General features: G+C 45.7%; 1 protein-coding gene across 7 annotated transcripts in view; it reads left to right on the top strand.

The window, feature by feature from the left end:
- The window catches only part of LOC147459793 (Pentatricopeptide repeat (PPR) superfamily protein), a 33665-nt gene extending 16033 nt beyond the window's left edge, over positions 1 to 17632 (top strand). For 6 of the 7 annotated variants that reach the window (XM_086510996.1, XM_086511001.1, XM_086510999.1 and 3 more), the window contains 9 exons: positions 11451 to 11547; positions 11782 to 11979; positions 12073 to 12374; positions 12449 to 12875; positions 13046 to 13234; positions 13324 to 13671; positions 14356 to 14712; positions 14786 to 16936; positions 17033 to 17632. In XM_086510996.1, coding sequence (XP_086367122.1) covers positions 11520 to 11547; positions 11782 to 11979; positions 12073 to 12374; positions 12449 to 12875; positions 13046 to 13234; positions 13324 to 13671; positions 14356 to 14712; positions 14786 to 16936; positions 17033 to 17541 — 4509 coding nt within the window. In that variant the 5' untranslated portion in view covers positions 11451 to 11519 and the 3' untranslated portion in view covers positions 17542 to 17632. The remainder of the gene's footprint in view (positions 1 to 11450; positions 11548 to 11781; positions 11980 to 12072; positions 12375 to 12448; positions 12876 to 13045; positions 13235 to 13323; positions 13672 to 14355; positions 14713 to 14785; positions 16937 to 17032) is intronic. The other variant, XM_086511002.1, reaches the window with a different exon arrangement.
- The last annotated feature ends 350 nt before the right edge of the window (positions 17633 to 17982 follow it).

Below are 17982 nucleotides of genomic sequence, written 5' to 3'. Positions count from 1 at the left end.
AGGATCTAAGCATTGGCAGGCTGTCAAGAGGATTTTTGCTACTTGAGTAACACTTTACATCTTGGCTTGTTTTATCCCAAGGGGGGATCATTGCCGTCAGACTTACATGCTTTTTCGGACTCAGATTGGGTTGGTTGTTTTGACACGCGAGTGTCCACAAGTGGTTTTTGTTTCATGCTTGGCAGTTCATGTATATCATGGTTGAGCAAGAAGCAACCTACTGTGGCCACTTCTAGTTGTGAGGCTGAGTACAGGGTAGTCTTCACAGCTACTGTTGAGTGTGTATGGCTCAGACGCCTTATGGATGATTTGGGTGTTGGACAGGAAATTGCTAACACTATCTACACACTGACATTCAGAGCGCATTGATAGTTGCGAGGAACCTAGTTTTTCATGCTCGCACAAAGCACATTGAGGTGCATTACCACTATGTCAAGGAGAGGCTCTCAGTAGGAGAGATCATCTTATGTGCCAACACAGGACAACCTTGCAGATCTTTTCACAAAGGCATTGTCTTGTGAGAAGTTCGAAGCTTTCTGCAAAGCTTTGGGCTTACTCCCCTTTGTGGACTAATCATGTCCTTAAGGCATGGCACTTCCCTTACTCTATGTGCCAGCTCTCGTTCACCGCATCACTCCAAGGGGGATTTGTTACCATATACATGTGGTAGTGATGTGTGTGAACACACTTAGGACCGCCGGGGCATTTTTTCCCTCACTAGGAGGTTTTCTCTGTTGTGCATTGTAAATACACCCATCATTCTAGGGCTATCTATCTTTCCATTGCACACTAAGTAATACACTCTGTTGTGTGCCTTGAGCTTCCTTCGTCTTCTCCAACCTGTGTGTTTTCCTGCAACCCTAAATCCAACACTTCCGCTGCTCTAGAACTCTTTGGCCTGTCTTTAGGCTGTTCTCGTTGTGCCTTTTTGGGGTACTTTGTGGAGATGTGCCCTTGTTCCCCGCAACCAAAACACTTCCTTCCTTTGAGATAGTCAGCTCTCTCTTCTGCAGTCAATCGGGATCGTGCATCTTTCTTTTTTTGGGGACTCTTTTTCTTTCTATTTTCATTGGTCGAGGTCTGTCTGGTCTTCTGAGTCAAAACTTCATCAGTGGGGTAGGTCAAATTCCCTGAATGTATCGAAAATCCCCGTTTCGCATGTCCCATTAGTTGTTGTATAGACTCGGACTTCTGTTCAAGGTAGAAATCTCGGATCTCTGTAGGGAGTCCGCGGCAAAACCGCTCAATCTATTCTTTAAAAGTGACCTCCTTAAACGAAGAGGTTGGTAGAAAAGAATCCCAAAACCTCTCGCAACATGCGTCCAACCCTTGGTCATCCGAAGATGGCTCCAAGCTCATACTCCTGGGTCAACCAAGAAGAAATAAAGAGCCGTTTGAACTTCAACCACTTGATCGGAGCTTCTTTCCTCAGAAGAAGAGTGGACCACCATGTTCGAGCATTTCCCTTTACAAACGATGCTGCCCTCCTGATCTTGGAGTGCTCTAAGTAATGCCCTCTGGAGAAGGCTATGTCAAGCTGCTGAATGAAAGCCAAAGCCCTCGGAGCATCTCGAAATCCAGAAAAGGATTCAAATATTATTGACTGTCCACCCTCTTTAAATTTCTTTGTCTTCTTGCTCTTATCTTCGAGAAAGTCATATTGGTTGGCTCTGTAAAAGTGTTTCTTCTTTGCATAAAACATGTGGTCGTCAGAGTTTGAACTGTCATAGGATGACTCCTCCGTAGAACTATCAGAAATTGGTCGGAATCCGATCTTCTTTGCCTTTTCCTTGTTCTTTCCAAAGCTTTGTTACTTGCTTTACTTCTTGCCCTTTCTGTCCTCCTCGCTCGAGTCGGAAGAGGAAGAGCTAGAAGAACTGTCAGAAGAATTGGGTAGTCCTTCAAAACGCACACGCTTCTTTTATTTTCGTGCATATGCAAAAGAAGATTGACGGCCCAAGTAACCAGGTAGTCATTCCTCTTCTTGCGCTTCTTCAATTGCTTCTTTAATGGCTTCTTCGTGTTCAGAAGTTGACTGATTTGGTCTGGACCACATCATGGATTTCTTCTTCAGTGAACATCCTCGGAGTAGGAGGCTTCTTGATTGCCAGTTGGATTGGTGGCTCGGTGGCTTTCTGCCACTGGGTATGCACTTCAACCATCGAATGGCAGGTAAAAAATTTTGCATACTGGGGATCCTTAGCAAACTGAAGCATTTGCTTTGTGCACTCGTCAACTTGATGTCGACGTTGCATCTCCATAAGTTCATACTGTGTGGGTCGGGGTGGCTTGTACTCGGTCTCTGCTAAGTCGCTTGAATTTTCCGTATCGTCTCCTCGTGCATCAGCCGTGGCAGAAGAGGTCGACCGATTCTTTTCGGAATCCATAGGTGCTGCGAGAAGAAGGATTGGATATCCCGGTAGAAGAGAAATCAGCCTTGCTTTGATACCATTGTAACAAACTTGGACACAAGTCTAGATTCTGTCGCGACACAAAAGAGATTCACTTCAAAACACTTCACAATTCAAGAGTCGACACGGACCGACATAGTTCCGTGCCAAGAGAGATTGGCCCCAAAGACTGGCGCCCCTTTCGGTATTTTCTTTTTATATTAATCTTTGAGCAAAGTACAACTCCCACAGGTGCTCGCTCTCAGACTCTACGTCCAGATGCTCTGAGAAGTGAGACCCTTGGGTCATTTATAAACATTACAAGGGATGCTAAAAACAAAGCCCCAAAAGCGTTAAACTCAAAAGCAATTGAGTCCCAAAAGCTTCAATCTCAAAATCTGCCAACAAAAAGCAGAAGCGCAATTTGTGGAATTTCCGTACAGCTGCCACGTTAGCATGTTAGCGCAAAAAGTGGGCGTCCGTACAGTGCCATGTCAGCAGGCCGGTACACTGTCCACGTCAGTAATCCGTAGTCTCTGTTCGTACGTTGTCCACGTCAGCAGTGAGCTGTTTGCATGGTCACGAGAGAGAGAGAGAGAGAGAGAGAGAGAGAGAGAGAGAGAGAGAGAGAGAGAGAGAGAGAGAGAGAGAGAGAGAGAGAGAGAGAGAGAGAGAGAGAGCTGAACCAACCAACCTTTGCAATGAATTGATGATCATGTAATGGGGGCTAGGTGTGTTTATGTAGTCACCTTAGCAAATTGCCCTACCTAGAGTTTGACAAATATGTGAATTAAATACCTAGAGCCAAAACAAATATTGGGACCACATTGGGTAGTTCACTTGAGATGCCATAACTTTAACACCCTCTCTGTAGTTCATAGTGGACATAAATAGTGAGACCAAGTTGATGAAGAAGCTATGGACACTCCAGCAGTGGCCACTACTGGATACACCGGAGTTGCTACCTCCAACTTTTTACCTTAGAAGTATATGCCATCTTGAGCATCGGGTTGTCTCAATGTATTCAGCAACCTCATCCACATACATGCCAAATAATGTAGGAGATAGTTGGTAGACCTGTTTCACCCCAATGGTGGAGTGAACCAAATCAGAAATCCCCTCTTGAGTGCACCCACTATTGACTTGTATAGAGCCATGATCCTCGAAATCAACTCTTTTGGAACCCCCATCTCTTGCAATCTGCACATCAATTTAGCTCTGGGCACTGTATCGAAGGCTTTGCGGAAGTCCACAAAGCAACAATAGAGCCGTCTCTTATAACAAACTTGGACACCCCAAGTCAAGATTCTACCGCGACACAGCTGAGATTCACTTAAAAAACAATTCACAATTCACACTTGAGTTGACACGGCTTGGCGTAGTTCCGTGCCTAGAGATATTGGCCCCAAAGATTGGCGCCCCTTTCGATATTTCTTTTTGTATTAATCTGTGTTCAAAGTACAAGAGAGTGGGTAGGTGCTCACTCTCAGACTCTGCGTCCAGATGCTGTGAGAAGTGTGGCTCTGCCCACTTATTTATTGGTACAAGGGATGCCCAAAAGCAGAGCCCCAAAATCAAAAGCTTCTTACTCTAAAGCATTGGACCCAAAAGCTTTAGAAATTAAAGCATCCAATCCTCAAAAGCTTGTGTAGAATTAGCCAGCGCAAAAGCAAGAAATCCGTACGTCAGCAGCTCCGCGTTTTCCGGAAATCCGTACGGTAGCCCGTACATCCTGCCACGTCAGCCTGTCGGCGCTTGTCCGGGGTCTGCTGCCACTCTGTGAGTGTGTCCAAGAGCATGCCACGTCACCCATTTGTGACGAACTGTTTTGAAGTGAATCTCTGTTGTGTCGTGGTAGAATCTTGACTTGGAGTGTCCAAGTTTGTTACATCTCCCACGTGATCTCTCATCCTGAGAGAGAGAGAGAGAGAGAGAGAGAGAGAGAGAGAGAGAGAGAGAGAGAGAGAGAGAGAGAGAGAGAGAGAAATGAAATGTTATATTAACGTCTTCAAAAGGCCATAATGACCCATGAGACCCGAAAGTTACAAAGTGGTGGATCTGATACAAAGTCAGAGTAACAAAATAACCTAACAACAGTACAAAACAAAGATATATACCATGGGGTCCTAAGTTGATCGATGTGAACCAAGCAAAAGACTAAGCAAAAAATGGGCGGCTTGTTGGGATAGTTGAATCACAAGAGATCTAGCATCGGTCGTTGGCGAATCTCATCAATTTCCTCCATGGTTAGTAGTTTGACCGGGCGTCGTGCATGCCTGGCCAGCGTGCTCCGAATTTTCTGTCGTAGTCTCTGTCGATGTTGTGTAGTTCTTCGCTGTTGCGGGCGTCTGAATTTCCCCATTTCAATCGCTCGGTCAATCAGTGTGCCTCTGGTGTGAGACGAGGGGGAGCTCTGCTGTTGGAGTGGCTCTTGCGGCTGTCCCGTGTCTGCTCTGAAGAAGTCTGTGATCCGTCTTTGAGACTGGCTAGCCTCGCCATTCATCAGGCTATCTCTGTGTCTGCGCAGCTCGAGCAAGAACAAACCCAGACATCTCTGATCTTCGTATCCCATGACTCTTGAGAGAGGTCCAAAACCTTCTCTGAACAAGCAATGGAAGCGGCCTCGTATCTCGTAGTAGACGGGGCAGCGACATGTATAGTGTAGCTCTGTCTCAGGTTCCATGTTACACAAGGGGCATGTCCTGTCCTCTGCTGCTACCCCCCTGTATCTCCCCGTCTCAATCCGCAACTGGTGAGAAGATGTGCGTAACCGGCCAATAGCACATCGTATCCCATGAGACAAGTGGGTATCCATATATCTGGGTCTCGCCACAAAACCATCTTCCGTAAGCTGGAGAAGATGGTCTTTGTAAAAAGCCATCTTCGTGCCCAATTCTTGTGCTGGTTGTATCCATGTCCTTCTGGTGTCTAGCTGGGTCATGTCTTGGCGTATGAGCTTGGTGATCACTGACTGTGTAAGGGTGAGAGATGGTGCATCCAATGAGTAATGGAATGGTGGCAGCCGGTCTATGCTGAACCCTTGTGCCTGAAACCATGATGTCATCTCCCCATACCAGCATGTTGTATCTCCTTGTATGGCTAACTGTCGAGAGGATTCAAGTGCTATGCGAGCATATCTGTCTCTAGGAAGTGCCCATGTGTGGTTTATGAAGGAGACTGATCTGGTGAGCGCCTCCACCACAAGTGGGGGGGCCGCTAGCTCTGCTCGGATAATGGCCCGTGGTACTGATGCCTTGGCTCTAATGAGCCGCGAGATCATAGAGACGAGAGGTTTCTCCATGTTCCCCCATCCGTTTGAGCGACCCCTCCTCTCGTGGTGATCCAGTGAAGGTCCCCATATCTCGGTTCCATAGAGCAATGCTGAAGCCACCAAGGTGTCAAAGAGCCAGAGCTTCGTCCGGGGCTCCTGAAACTGAACCTGCGAACACATCCTCTTCAATCTACCTAATGCTGCGTGGGCTCTAGTAAGTTTGGTTTCTGCTGCTCTTCTGAGTGAGAATGTAGGTCCGCTAAAAACCACTCCAAGGTAAGTGTAAGCGTCTGTGTATTCCACAGTCTCCTGGCCGTATGCGAGTGTAGGTGCTGACCTCTTGATCCACTGTGGGGTGGTATTAAACACCATAACCTTGGTTTTACCCAGGTTGACAGACAAACCACTTTCGTGGGCAAACGTATGCAGAGCATCCAATTGACGTTGCATTACCTCTTTGGATTCGGAGATCAACACTATGTCATCAGCATATAACAAAAGTGGAATCCATGTCCCTGCCAACTGAGCACCTTTATCCCCATCGCTGTCAATGTAGTCAGAAATCTCATCCACATACATACCGAAAAGAGTGGGAGAGAGCGGGCAGCCATGCTTCACCCCAATAGTGGAGTGAACCGGTGTAGAAAGTCCCTCCGGGGTGCGTACATGCCCTACTACTGATCTTTACAATGCCATGATCCCCCAAATGAGTTTTGTGGGTACTCCCATTTCCTGTAATCTGCGCATCAGTCTAGCTTTGGGTACCGTGTCGAAAGCTTTGCGGAAGTCCACAAAGCTACAATAGATCCGTCTCCCATGAGATCTGCCTTCCTCGATGATGGCCCTGAGTGTTAGGATATGGTCAAGAGTAGAGAAGCCTCTCCTGAATCCTGCCTGCCCAGTTGCACGTATTCCTTCCCTCTCTGCCCATCTACTCAGTTGTTGCTCAAGAATGGATGCATACAACCGTGCCAGTGTGTGCCCAATCATAATAGTGCGATAATTCCCAGGCTCCATGAGGTCTCCTGATTTGAAGATAGGTACGATCGTAGATAGGCTCCAAGCGTCCGGTAGGCCCTCACACATGGCACGGTTAAACGTAACTGCTAGAAGCTTTGCTAGTAGGTCTTTGGCATGCATGAAATGCTCAACTACTAGGCCCTCATGATCATATGCTCTCCCAGTCTTCATCTTGTCAATGGCTTTCTTCACCATCTCAGCAGTGAAAAAGACACATGTATGTGGGCATGGGTCTGGGGGGTTGGGTAGGGGCGGCTGTCCAGGTACTGTGTACAAAGATGATGCTTACTGACCCCAGGTCTTTGTCGAGGAAATAGCCGAGGGGGGGGGGGACTGCTCATGAAAGAGCCGCCACGCCTCACGCGAGTCTTGACTCAAGAATAGCTGATATAGATCCTGTTCGAGTCTAGCCAGAAAAGCCCTCTTCTTCTGCCGCACCAGGCGTCGGAAGTCCATCTGTGACTGTCTGTGAGTGACGTCCCCCAACAGCACCTCCCTCTGAAGTCTGGCTCTAGTCTGGCGGCACTCCTCATCGTACCAGCTGTTCTGAGGCATGCTCCCAAATCGGCGGCTCTGCTTAGGCTGGGTGTGTGGGTATGCTTCAGCTGCTGCCTCATGTAATGTCTGTGTCAGTATAGTAGTTAGCTCCTCCAGAGGTCGCCCCGAGTTCTCAGTGCATAGGCGTCTGTAGATTCCGTCCATGTATACAGAGTCCGTCTCCCTTGTGAATGTGTAGCGAGTAGAGACTGCTACTCGTGGCCTGTGTGCTGCACTGAAATGGAAGGAGATGGTCATCGACACCAGAGCATGATCCACCGCCACCCCCACCGGTCTGGGCCCAATTGTGAGATCCTCGATACTAGAGATGAGAATCGGTTGTGCCATGACATAGTCCACCGTGCTGGCTCCATGTCTGTGTGGGAAGCATGTAAAGCCTCCCGCAGCAGGAAATCTCTGTAGGCCGTTCAAGATGGCCAATCCATGTGCAGTGCCCATGTCTATCAGGTGTCGCCCATACTCAGTATATTCCATATCGTGTGATAGTCTGGAAAGGCCCGTCTCTGCCACATCTATCTCTCTTAGCATCTCCTCTGAAGTATCATAAAACACTGCCTGGTGATGGGCAGTCCTAGCATTGAAGTCCCCGAGGATGATAATGTCACCGTCCCTAGAGAACTCCCATATGTCATCATCCAAAATAGAGAAAGGGGATTGTCCTTTGGGTGGTGCATAAACTGATGTACTCGGGGGAAAGTAACAAATAGCTAGATAGAGGTATCTGCCTGTCTCTGCTTTCAGTCTCACCCACATGTACCTAGCCTGCTCGTCCCTGCGGGCTATATGTATCAGTGGCTGCAGATCCTCTCTAAATAACTCTGCCACTCCTCCCGAGCTCCGCCCTCTGTGCTCTGAGCGTGTTTCCTGTCTGTAGGCTGTCTCCCACCAATCCACTGACGTGAGGCATGGATTGCCCAGGGGCCTGGTGTGTCTCAGAGTAGAAGATGATATCTCTTCCAGTAAAGCTATCCTCAAAAGCACCCACATCAAGACGCATAGATCCATTGCAATTCCAGGCAGCTACTTTGAGTGTGGTCCCATAAGTCTCGCACCGTCATGTGGAGCGTCGCTCAAGTATTACCACTTTTCCGTCTCGGTAAAAAGCGATCTTGCCTTTTCCCCTTGCCGCTCTAATCTCCGGCATTACTTCCTGCATATGAGCGATCTGTGAGAGGGTGAGATCGTCCCCAAGAAAGATGCCAGTCTCTTTAAGAGTTGGTCTTTTCTTCAAGAATGACTTCTTTGCTTCCATGGAGGGAAAACGGAGGATGAGCGCTCTTTCTTTTGAGGTTTCTCCATTGCCTCCATTTTTCTTTATGTTGCCCACTCTCCATGCCCTTGTGTGTGTCGGCTCATGAATCCCCATCAAGGCTGTGAGTTCTTTTACTTCTTCGTCCACATTGCCTTTGTCTTTAAGACCGCAAATTCTCACATGTAAAGTGCGCACCCTTCTCCTCTGCTCCTCCTCTAGTGTCTGGTTAATGATGTTGTTGGGTGTGGAGAGGACAAGCTTTGCAAGGGCAAACTTCGCTAACAAAGAGTACAATTCTTTGCAATCTCTACAACATGCCAAAATGGGGGTGCCGTCCTCTCCTCTATAGGGGGCCAACAAACTTGTCCGATCTAGATGTTAAAACCCCATGACTCATAACATGTTGGAATAAAGGGAATAGGGCAAAACTAGGGCGCCCATCAAGAAGGCCTACAAGTGGTAGGCCGGACAACAATTGGAAAATGCTCCCCACTTGCCTAGAATATGGAAAAGCCTCACAAGGCCAAGCACAACCACAAAGAAGCCCTCTCTCACAAGATATAGACGGGGAAGCCCAGAACATGACCTCCAATACTCTTAGCACTATCCTCAGCTTCTTCAACGATCACCATTGTTCCTCATAATGAAATGCTTTGTGGAGGATCACCCTTAAACAATTTTCAACCTAGGAGCGTGGAACACTTAATGCATTGTTCAAGAAGAAGGAAAATGTAATTGACTATTGCATAGAAACATCGTTTATCTTTTAGATTATGATGTAATGTGCAGCGGAAGTGATTTATGGTGAATGCTCAGGATGAGTGCTTAGTGCGTACTCAAGGTTCCTTTCACTTCATGAGAGACTTCCTTTTACTTCACGAGAGATGTGCAAAGGCTAGAGAGAGATGAGTGAATGATACTGTGAGTGAAGGTTCTATGAGTGAAGGAGAGAGAGAATAACATTGGATGGGGTCCCAAACCCCCCTCCAAGGGCCCCCCTCTCTATCGCTAGAGAGGTATTTGCTTTAGATTGCACAAATGCTGATACAATGGCCCTAGATGCTGAGATGTTGATGGGAACTTGGTGTAGGTGCTTGGGTCTGCAAGGCTAAGGGCTGAAAATCCAAAATGCTAGGGATGCTGAATGGGATTGCAAGCTCAACGAGGCTATGGCTGATTCTCTATGGCCGACGTTGAGGATGGGCTGAAAACTAAAAAACGCTGGCTGATCTGTGGGCTGAATCTAGAAACGCTGGGACTATGGCTGAAATGTGCAACTTCTGAAAGTGCTAGGGCTGAAAATTGATGGCGATGCAAATCTCCTACTGCAGACTAAAAATGCTGGTGGGCTGAGTATGCTGATGAAAAAACGCCATGGATGTTGATGGTGGTACGGCTAGCAAAAACGTTATAGCGTGGTGCTGCTGGCGCTTGTACTACATGTACTGGTCTTCTGCTTGAGAAGTGATCCCTATGGTCACTTATATATGGGATTAAAGCTGGGTCGGACAATGAGTTAATAAACTCACTTATAAGAGGCGCTTCACATGCATATAAATATCTAGGCTGGATACTAATGCAACTGTATGGGAACACTCCCTTGTGCCTACACCTAGTAGACAGTGGCTGTGCTCATGTGCGATTAGAGGGTATGCAACTACTCGAAAGTGCCTGGACATGCACGTCCTGTGCGTATGGGCTCACTAGGGTGCTATAATACTCCCTAGGCTGTCCTAAGCCTATGAATAGAAGTTAGCTTGTCCACATGCACACAGGGTTAGATGTGCACGTGACATATGACACCAACACAGATACCGACATCCTTAGAGGTGCCTGGAATTTTCATAACCCGTCTTTTGGTGCTGGAGCAGTCTACACGACATTTTGTAGTGAGTTTGTTTATTATAGATGGTATGGAATGGAATAGATATGTTTGACATCCAACTTCTCCACCCATGGCTTGTTAAGAGCTCTCTAAACATAAATTTGTGGCCTTACCAAAGAAAGGACTATGTGGTGGGTAAAAGTATTGGCTAAGTCTGACGATGAACCTCAACTCAAAACAATAATCAATTTCATCCGAGTTAAATGACTTGTCATGTTTTGCCAAAAAGAAGTGTGAAGGGATTTTCCATTAGATTTTTGTCTTTGGGCTTCTGGAAAGTACAGCCAAATTCCCTCTTTGTCTTTAGATTTTTATCTTTGGGCTTCTGAAGTTTGAACTCTGAAATTGACCTTTATATATGATTTTATATTGTAGACCTTCCAACTTGCTTCAAATGTCGCTTCATGATCCTCAAGTACAGCCAAATTCCCTCTTTAAAACAGACATCCTCGATTCCTGTCTATGCTTGTTAGCGCCTGCTAGTGTTGTGTAAGCCATTGAAGCGTAACAACACTTCCCAAATACCTTGTACATACCTTTTATGCAAAGAGTGTTCTGAGTAATAAATATATGATCTAGTGGACAGTGGACTCGTGCAAACATGCTGAAAAAACCCATATCTAATGGACTTGTTCAAGCATGCAGGCTCACAAAATTGCTGGTACCGTTTCTCCTAGGCTCTAACGACACTTATTGGCTAGTAAGTAGGTTTAGCATGTCCATGTCGCGTACAAAACCATGTGCATGTGACACTGTCTGGGAACACTTTCAGCTTGGTACAGGAGGTTTCTTATTGTTGATTGTTTAATAAGAAGGGTCCAAGAGGTCATTTAGAGTTTATTATGTTACAGGAATGTCCTAGTCAAAATAGATATTGAAAAACGAGGTTCCGTATTGATTTTTGCACACTTGTAGGGGCACTCACTAGAATTCTGTGAGTGCCTGTTATCTTTTTTTGGAGCTCAACTGGGAAGAGTAGTTTCTGTGCTTGATGTCTTTTGGAGTTCAATCAAATTTAAGTTAATTTTTGGGGACTCTACTGATTTCAGTTTTGTGTGCTTCTTTGGTGTGAAGGGATTGGGTTTTTGGAAGAACTTCAGGTGGTTCTGCACCTTTCTATGATGCTTTTACACCATTAGAGCCATGGAAGGAAGCCATTTTGCATCTTCAAGTATGTAATGTTTTTTCATCCTCTAAAATAAGACTTACCTTTTTGTGTCCGGGGTAGAAAAAGGTGATCTCGCCTCAAGAAAAAAATGCTCTCTCTTATTACAGTCCAATATGGGAGAAGTAAAGCTGTTATGGGCACATAGCATAGCAGCTTTGAATTAGCAGAACGTGCCACTAATTTGAAGCCAAAGCTGAGTGTTCTTAGTTATAGCAAACTATGTGTTTGTTGTGCAAGGTCCTGCACAACAGGAGGATTCATGGACATGCCAACGATGTGGATGGGTTTATCCAAATGCTCATCCAAGTGCAAAGCACAGAAGGAACCACAAGAAACATTGTGGCAAGGTTAAGGGATTTGAGCTGCATTCAGAGGACCACAAAGGAGGATCATCAGATGAAGCCTCTTCTGATGATGGCAACCATGTGAACAAGGGTACAGATTTAGTCTGCAGTACCCCTTTCTGGAGCCTAGTTTCTTGGTGTTCATAGCTTGCTAATTTCTCAACTCATGTCTTACATTTTGTAGAGAGTTTGTCGCTTCAGTCTCAGCATGATAGCATTGGACCAGTTGAAGCAGGTGATGTGGTTCATGTGGTAGAACCCCCTAGGGAGCTTCAACCACCTGAGACAAATGATTCCAATATAAAGTCAGCAGCACCAGTCCATATCAGTTCAGATTCAATTGAGTTCAAGCCTGAAGTTCCTGCTTATGAATCTACACGTAATGTAAATCTTACAGACATTGTCAAATCTGAGTCTTCTGCCGATGGGCATGTACCCAATATTGGTCCCTGTGACAAGACAACACAGATCCCTGGAGATGGAATGGTAATGCATGCCACCTTGTTGATTGTATTTTTTTTGGTAACTACGTCAATAAGGCTAGGGAATTTGTTGAGCAGAATGCGAAAAGCAAAGATTGTATTTTTTTTGGTAACTACGTCAATAAGGCTAGGGAATTTGTTGAGCAGAATGCGAAAAGCAAAGATACTGCTGGTAATTTGACGGAAATTGCAGCTTCAGACATTCCAGACGTGCAGAGTTACATGGGGCTTGTATCAGGGTTGCAGGGAATAGATGCGGCTGCACCTGGGCGGTTTCCTCACCAGATAAATCATGTAGTTGAGGGGGACTCTATGCATCAGAATGCTGCTCCTGATAGCGCAGGAAGTGTGGCTCTATTGGATGAACCCTCTAGGACCATTGAGGGAGAAGGTGGGGTGCACCTTCCATCACGCGCAGTTGAAGCAGAGAAATCCAACCAATCAAAGAATATAGAAAAGGTGGAACTCACTACAACTCCAGCCCAGCACCCTATCAATCACCAAGGTACGCCTTTTAAGCATGATCTTCGCCTGTCAAATCAAGGTTTAATCTGATATCTGAGAGAGCAATAGTAGAATGTTTCCAGTCTAAGGATGTAGGTGTGCTGCTGCTGCATCTACATTGGTGCTTTTATTGTATACCTTATTCTGATTCTGATAGAAGCAACTGTACAGGCTCTTCACAAGAGGATGACTCGTGGACATGTCGTCGCTGTGGTTGGGTCTATCCAAATCCACATCCGAGTGCTAAACATAGGAGAAATCACAAAAAGCATTGTGGTAAGCTGAAAGGGTTTGAGGTGCAAACTGATTTGCACAAAGGAGGATCATCAGATGAAGTTTCTTCAGATGAAGACAAGAAGGGTAATTTTTGCCAAGAGTTGGCTGTACTGAGTGCTCACACCCTTGGTCTCTTTGTTGAACTTAATCACTTTGGCTCATCATTTCTTCAGGGCACACACAACATGAGTCTTCTCCATTGATACAAAGTGAAAATCTGGCTGGTGGTTTAACATTAATAGGTGCCACAACTTCATCAGAAGACCAATCTAGAGATCTTTGTGCAAGTAAGGAGTCTCCCTCTGCTGGAGGGCTTCAAGACGGACCAGACTTTATAAGTGTCAAGACTGGTACCGAGCCTTCATATATTGATCCAAGGGACGCTGTCTTCCTAGCTGAAGAGCATCTAGAGGGACAACAGGGAAAAGGTGTAGCAGCTGAGGGTCATACACTAAAGGTTCCTCATGATTCAAATGGACCAGAAATATTCCAAAGGAAAGAAGAAATGTCTTCAAGTCAAGGTGCATAATCAATTTGATGTAATGGATGGATCATTTTGTCTGGTTTTGTTGTCTGGCTGAATTTGGTAGTGAAGGATAGATGCAATCAAGTGTTTTTAAACAGTTGAGTTCACAGCTGTATGGGACATGCTCTCAACATTGGGCAGGTAAAGAGAAGCAAGGGCTTCTGAAATGCTGAAAGGTCCCGTTTTCCCGGTCCCCTTCTCCTCCATGAATCAGCAAGAACAGGCAGGAAAATGCTGCATCATGACTGACAGAGGCTTATGGATAGGAAGAGTCGATTCAAAGTCCAAGCCCCTTCACCAGCGAAGCCTTGTGCATAGTCTTTCCAGCTGTCTTTGCATATTTATTTTGAGACATCTTTCATGGTCCTGTTTTTTCTCAGCATGGTACGATGAAACACATACGGCATCACTGTATGGTGAGATGAAATGCGATCTTGCAGAAAAACAAATTACTACTTATCTTTTGAAGGTTTTGAAACCTTCTAGTGCTTTGATTGCCATAGATTGTCATACGCTTGTCGACTCAACTAAGCCCACTACTACTCTTAAGTTTCCTTAGACCTGTTTGAATTTATAAAGCTTGGTTTCTCAAGTGTTTCCTGTAGGTCTCAGACAGTAGTACTACTCTTTTGAACAGTGGCTCATTGGCTCATTGGTCTCTTCTCTTGTTGAGTTGCAGCAATTGCTGCACAGACACAGTCGAGCGCAATCCCTTCATTCGCTGTAAGTGAAGGTCTCAGTAATTTGGTAAAAGATTTTTCCGGTGATTTTGGATCAACCCCCAAGGTTTCCAATGCTCCATGTGAACTCAAGGGAGAGTCCAACCCCAATTTTGAAAACTCCTCAGTGTTGAATATTCTGCCGTCTGATGATGTTCCACCTGCTGATGTTGGTTCTAGTAAAGCTGAATATAATGAGATTGGTGCTGTTGTCATGCCAATCACTCACCCGAGAGATCGTGGCTTGGCGAATGAAAACTTGGAGCCATTTGGAGGAACAGGATCCCATAAAGACGTTCATGCCAATGAAACCACAGGTAAAACTTTAGCTTATTGCGTTTACTTATTGATATGTTCCTGTAGCATTATATCAATCTTCCTACATTCCAGACGAAGCAGGAAAACTAGATTCGCTTAAGCGGAGTAGTTTGGCTGGAGAAATGCCGGACAGAGAATTCTCTAGTAACTCGCAACCTGTAATGGTAGCTGGAAAGGCACCTGATGAAGAGGCTGAAAATCTTGCTGTTGAGGGCAGCTCAGTGCAAAAGCCGTTGGGGGCCTTATCTACTGCTGCCATCACGGGTTCGGGAAATCACTTCAAGGTTGTGGACGTGCAAACTGCTGCTTCTGATGCAGTCGAACACTTAGCCAAAGATGAGGTATCAGGTCACACATTCGGAGGTCGAGAGGAGACATCCTTAGAGAAGATTGAAGCTCCTCAAGAGACAGAGCTGCTTGTGCAGTCATTGGAAGATTGGACTTCTGCAGGGAAAACCGTTTCAGAGATGAGAACCATTCCTGCAGATATATCTGGAGAGATGGCATCTATTAATGACACACCCACAGCAAGAGCCTTCTCCTCAGAGTCCAAAGTTGTTCCTGAAAGCATGCCATTGGTGTCAGTAGAAGATACAGCAGCTACATGTTCCAAAGATGAGGTATTAGGTCAGACAGATGGAGGTCTAGAAGTAACATCTACTTCAGGTAAGAAAACAGTGGTTGAAAGGCCTAAAGTGACAGAGATGCCTACACAATCTTTGGACAATCCAGGGGTGGATGTCTTGGAAGAGAGACCTATAGCTCATACAACTGGAGAGTTGTTATCAAGCGATGACAGGCCCACCTCAACCACCTTTGAAGAAGCGGTGGTTGAAAGGCCTCAAGTGACAGAGATGCCTACACAATCTTTGGACAATCCAGTGGTGGATGTCTTGGAAGAGAAACCTATAGCTCATACAACTGGAGAGTTATCAAGGGATGACAGGCCCACCTCAACCACCTTTGAATCTATGTCTGAGGCCATCCCCGAAAAAGGGCCACCAGCGTTAGCAGGCAAAACACAAGAGGATACACTACCAACAAGCGCTAAAGATGAGATATTAGATCAGACAGATGAAGGTCTAGAGGAAACATCTACTTCTAGTATGGACAAGGTGGTTGAGAGGCCTCAATGGACAGAGATGCCTACACAATTGTTGGACAACCCAGGGGTGGATGTCTCAGAAGAGCGACCTATAGCCCATACAACTGGAGAGTTGTTATCTTGTGATGACAGGCTCACCTCAACAACCATTGAATCAAACGCTGAGGCCATCCCTGAAAGAGGGCCGCCGGCATTGATAGGAGAAACACAAGAAGATACTCTATCTACAAGTACCAAAGAGGAGGTATTAGGTCAGACAGATAGAGGTCTAGAAGAAACATCTACTTCTACCATGGACAAGGTGGGATCTATAGCACACACAACTGGAGAGATGTTATCAATTGATGACAGACCCTCCTCAACAACATTTGAATCGAAGGCTGAGGCCATCCTCGAAAGAGGACCACCAGCATTTGTAGGAGGTACACAGGCTATGAGTGCCAAAGGTGAGCTATCAGGTCAGACGGATGGAGTTCCAGAAGAAACTTCTAATTCTACTATGGACAGGGTGGTTGAAAGGCCTAAACTGACAGAGATTCCTAGACAAGCTTTGAACAACCCAGGTGTGGATGTCTCAGAAGAGGGACCTAAAGCGCACACAACTGAGGAATTGTTATCAAGTGATGACAGGCCCACCTCAACAACCATTGAATCAAAGTCTGAGCCCATCCCCGAAAGCAGACCACCAGCATTGGTAGGAGATACACTAGCCACAACCACCATCGCAAATGTTGCCAATGGTTCTGGTCTGTCAAGTTCACCCAACGAGGGCGACTCAAAGAAGTCATCTTTGGTGAAGGGCAGTGTCGAAGACAAATCTCCAGAAGTTAGGGCTCCCCTGGAAGTGCTAGACAAGCCAGATAGTAAATGTAATATATCCTATGAGGCAGATTTTGGATCGTCTGGTCGAAGCTTGGAAGGGACGAATAGCTTCATCAACGCAGAGTCTGAATTTTCACAGCGCTCAGACTTTGCAGCTTCATCTCATAAACTTTCTGATTCACTTGAAATTTTCGAAGATGCTCCAGATTCCCTGGAAGTGTGTTCTGTGGGTGGTAGTGTTGAGGAAAGTGAAAGCTTGGATGAGCCACGCCAAGTGGGTGATGGAGCTCAAGAAGGTACATGTCCTGAATGTTTCCTGTGATTTAAATTGCAATAGGTTGCGTTCTGTTTGCTTCAGACCAATACTAAACATCTTATTGGCTTCATTACAGATTCGAAACTCTTGAGACGTGCTTTGGATGAGAGAACAGGTGGTGTCCAAAACCCTAATGTTATGAATGGAGCTAGTAATGAACCAGAGCAAAAACCCAGTGCTATGAATGCTGGAGAGGCAAGCTCTGAAGAGAAAGCTATAACAATGCCAGCAGGGACTTCCGCCATTCCGAGGAAAATGGATGAGTTGAAAGCTCCTTCTCCAGAGGCTTGGCAGGAGCCACGGCCTTCAACATCGGCAGGGCCTTCAACATCGGCAAAAGAAGGCAAGAAGATTATCATCTCAGAGGTTATGGAAGATGGGAAGTCGAGTGAGTCACATACAGCTTTGCGGAGCCTTATGTCAATGGAAGGAAAAGACAAATTGGATGAAACCGTCGCAATTCCCCTGGTCGCAACAGATCTGCAAATTTCAGGTGAAAAAGAAGCTTCTGCAAATGTCAAAAAGCCCAAGTCAAAGTCGAAATCCTTTTGGGGTCATTGCATTTGCTGTCCTGCTGTACATTAAGTGTCTGCATGGTCTGTCTCTTGCTTCATACTTGCAATCTAAGCATCTCTATAACTTAACTTAAAATTTTTGGAGAATTCTCTTCGCGCTATTGCATTTCTTGTATTCTTGTTGAGCCTCCAAATTTTACTTTCTTCTCTTTGCTCTCCTCTTCTTGTGCTACCTAAAGGTGCTGCTTGACAAAGCTGAATTTGTCACAAGGACAACAGGCCAGGTGAGATATAACTTTAAGCAACCTAGTCAAATTTTGTGCAAGTTCTTTACTTTCTTGCATATTTTATAGTCATTCTGAATACAGTTGTCCAATCATAATGTGATGTGTGCAAGTGGGAGAGCATAAGACCAAACTGAGCATGTCTCTTGGATGCCAGACCACCTCCTGATATTCCCAACCATAGATTACGTGCCATGCTACTTCTGTACCAGGAACACTCCAGCCTT

This window comes from Adiantum capillus-veneris, chromosome 4, assembly GCF_014529385.1.
Source record: "Adiantum capillus-veneris isolate H3 chromosome 4, ASM1452938v2, whole genome shotgun sequence".
Lineage (NCBI taxonomy): Eukaryota > Viridiplantae > Streptophyta > Polypodiopsida > Polypodiales > Pteridaceae > Adiantum > Adiantum capillus-veneris.
The sequence above is the reverse complement of the archived record's forward strand: the minus strand, read 5'-3'. Positions and strand labels throughout refer to the sequence as shown.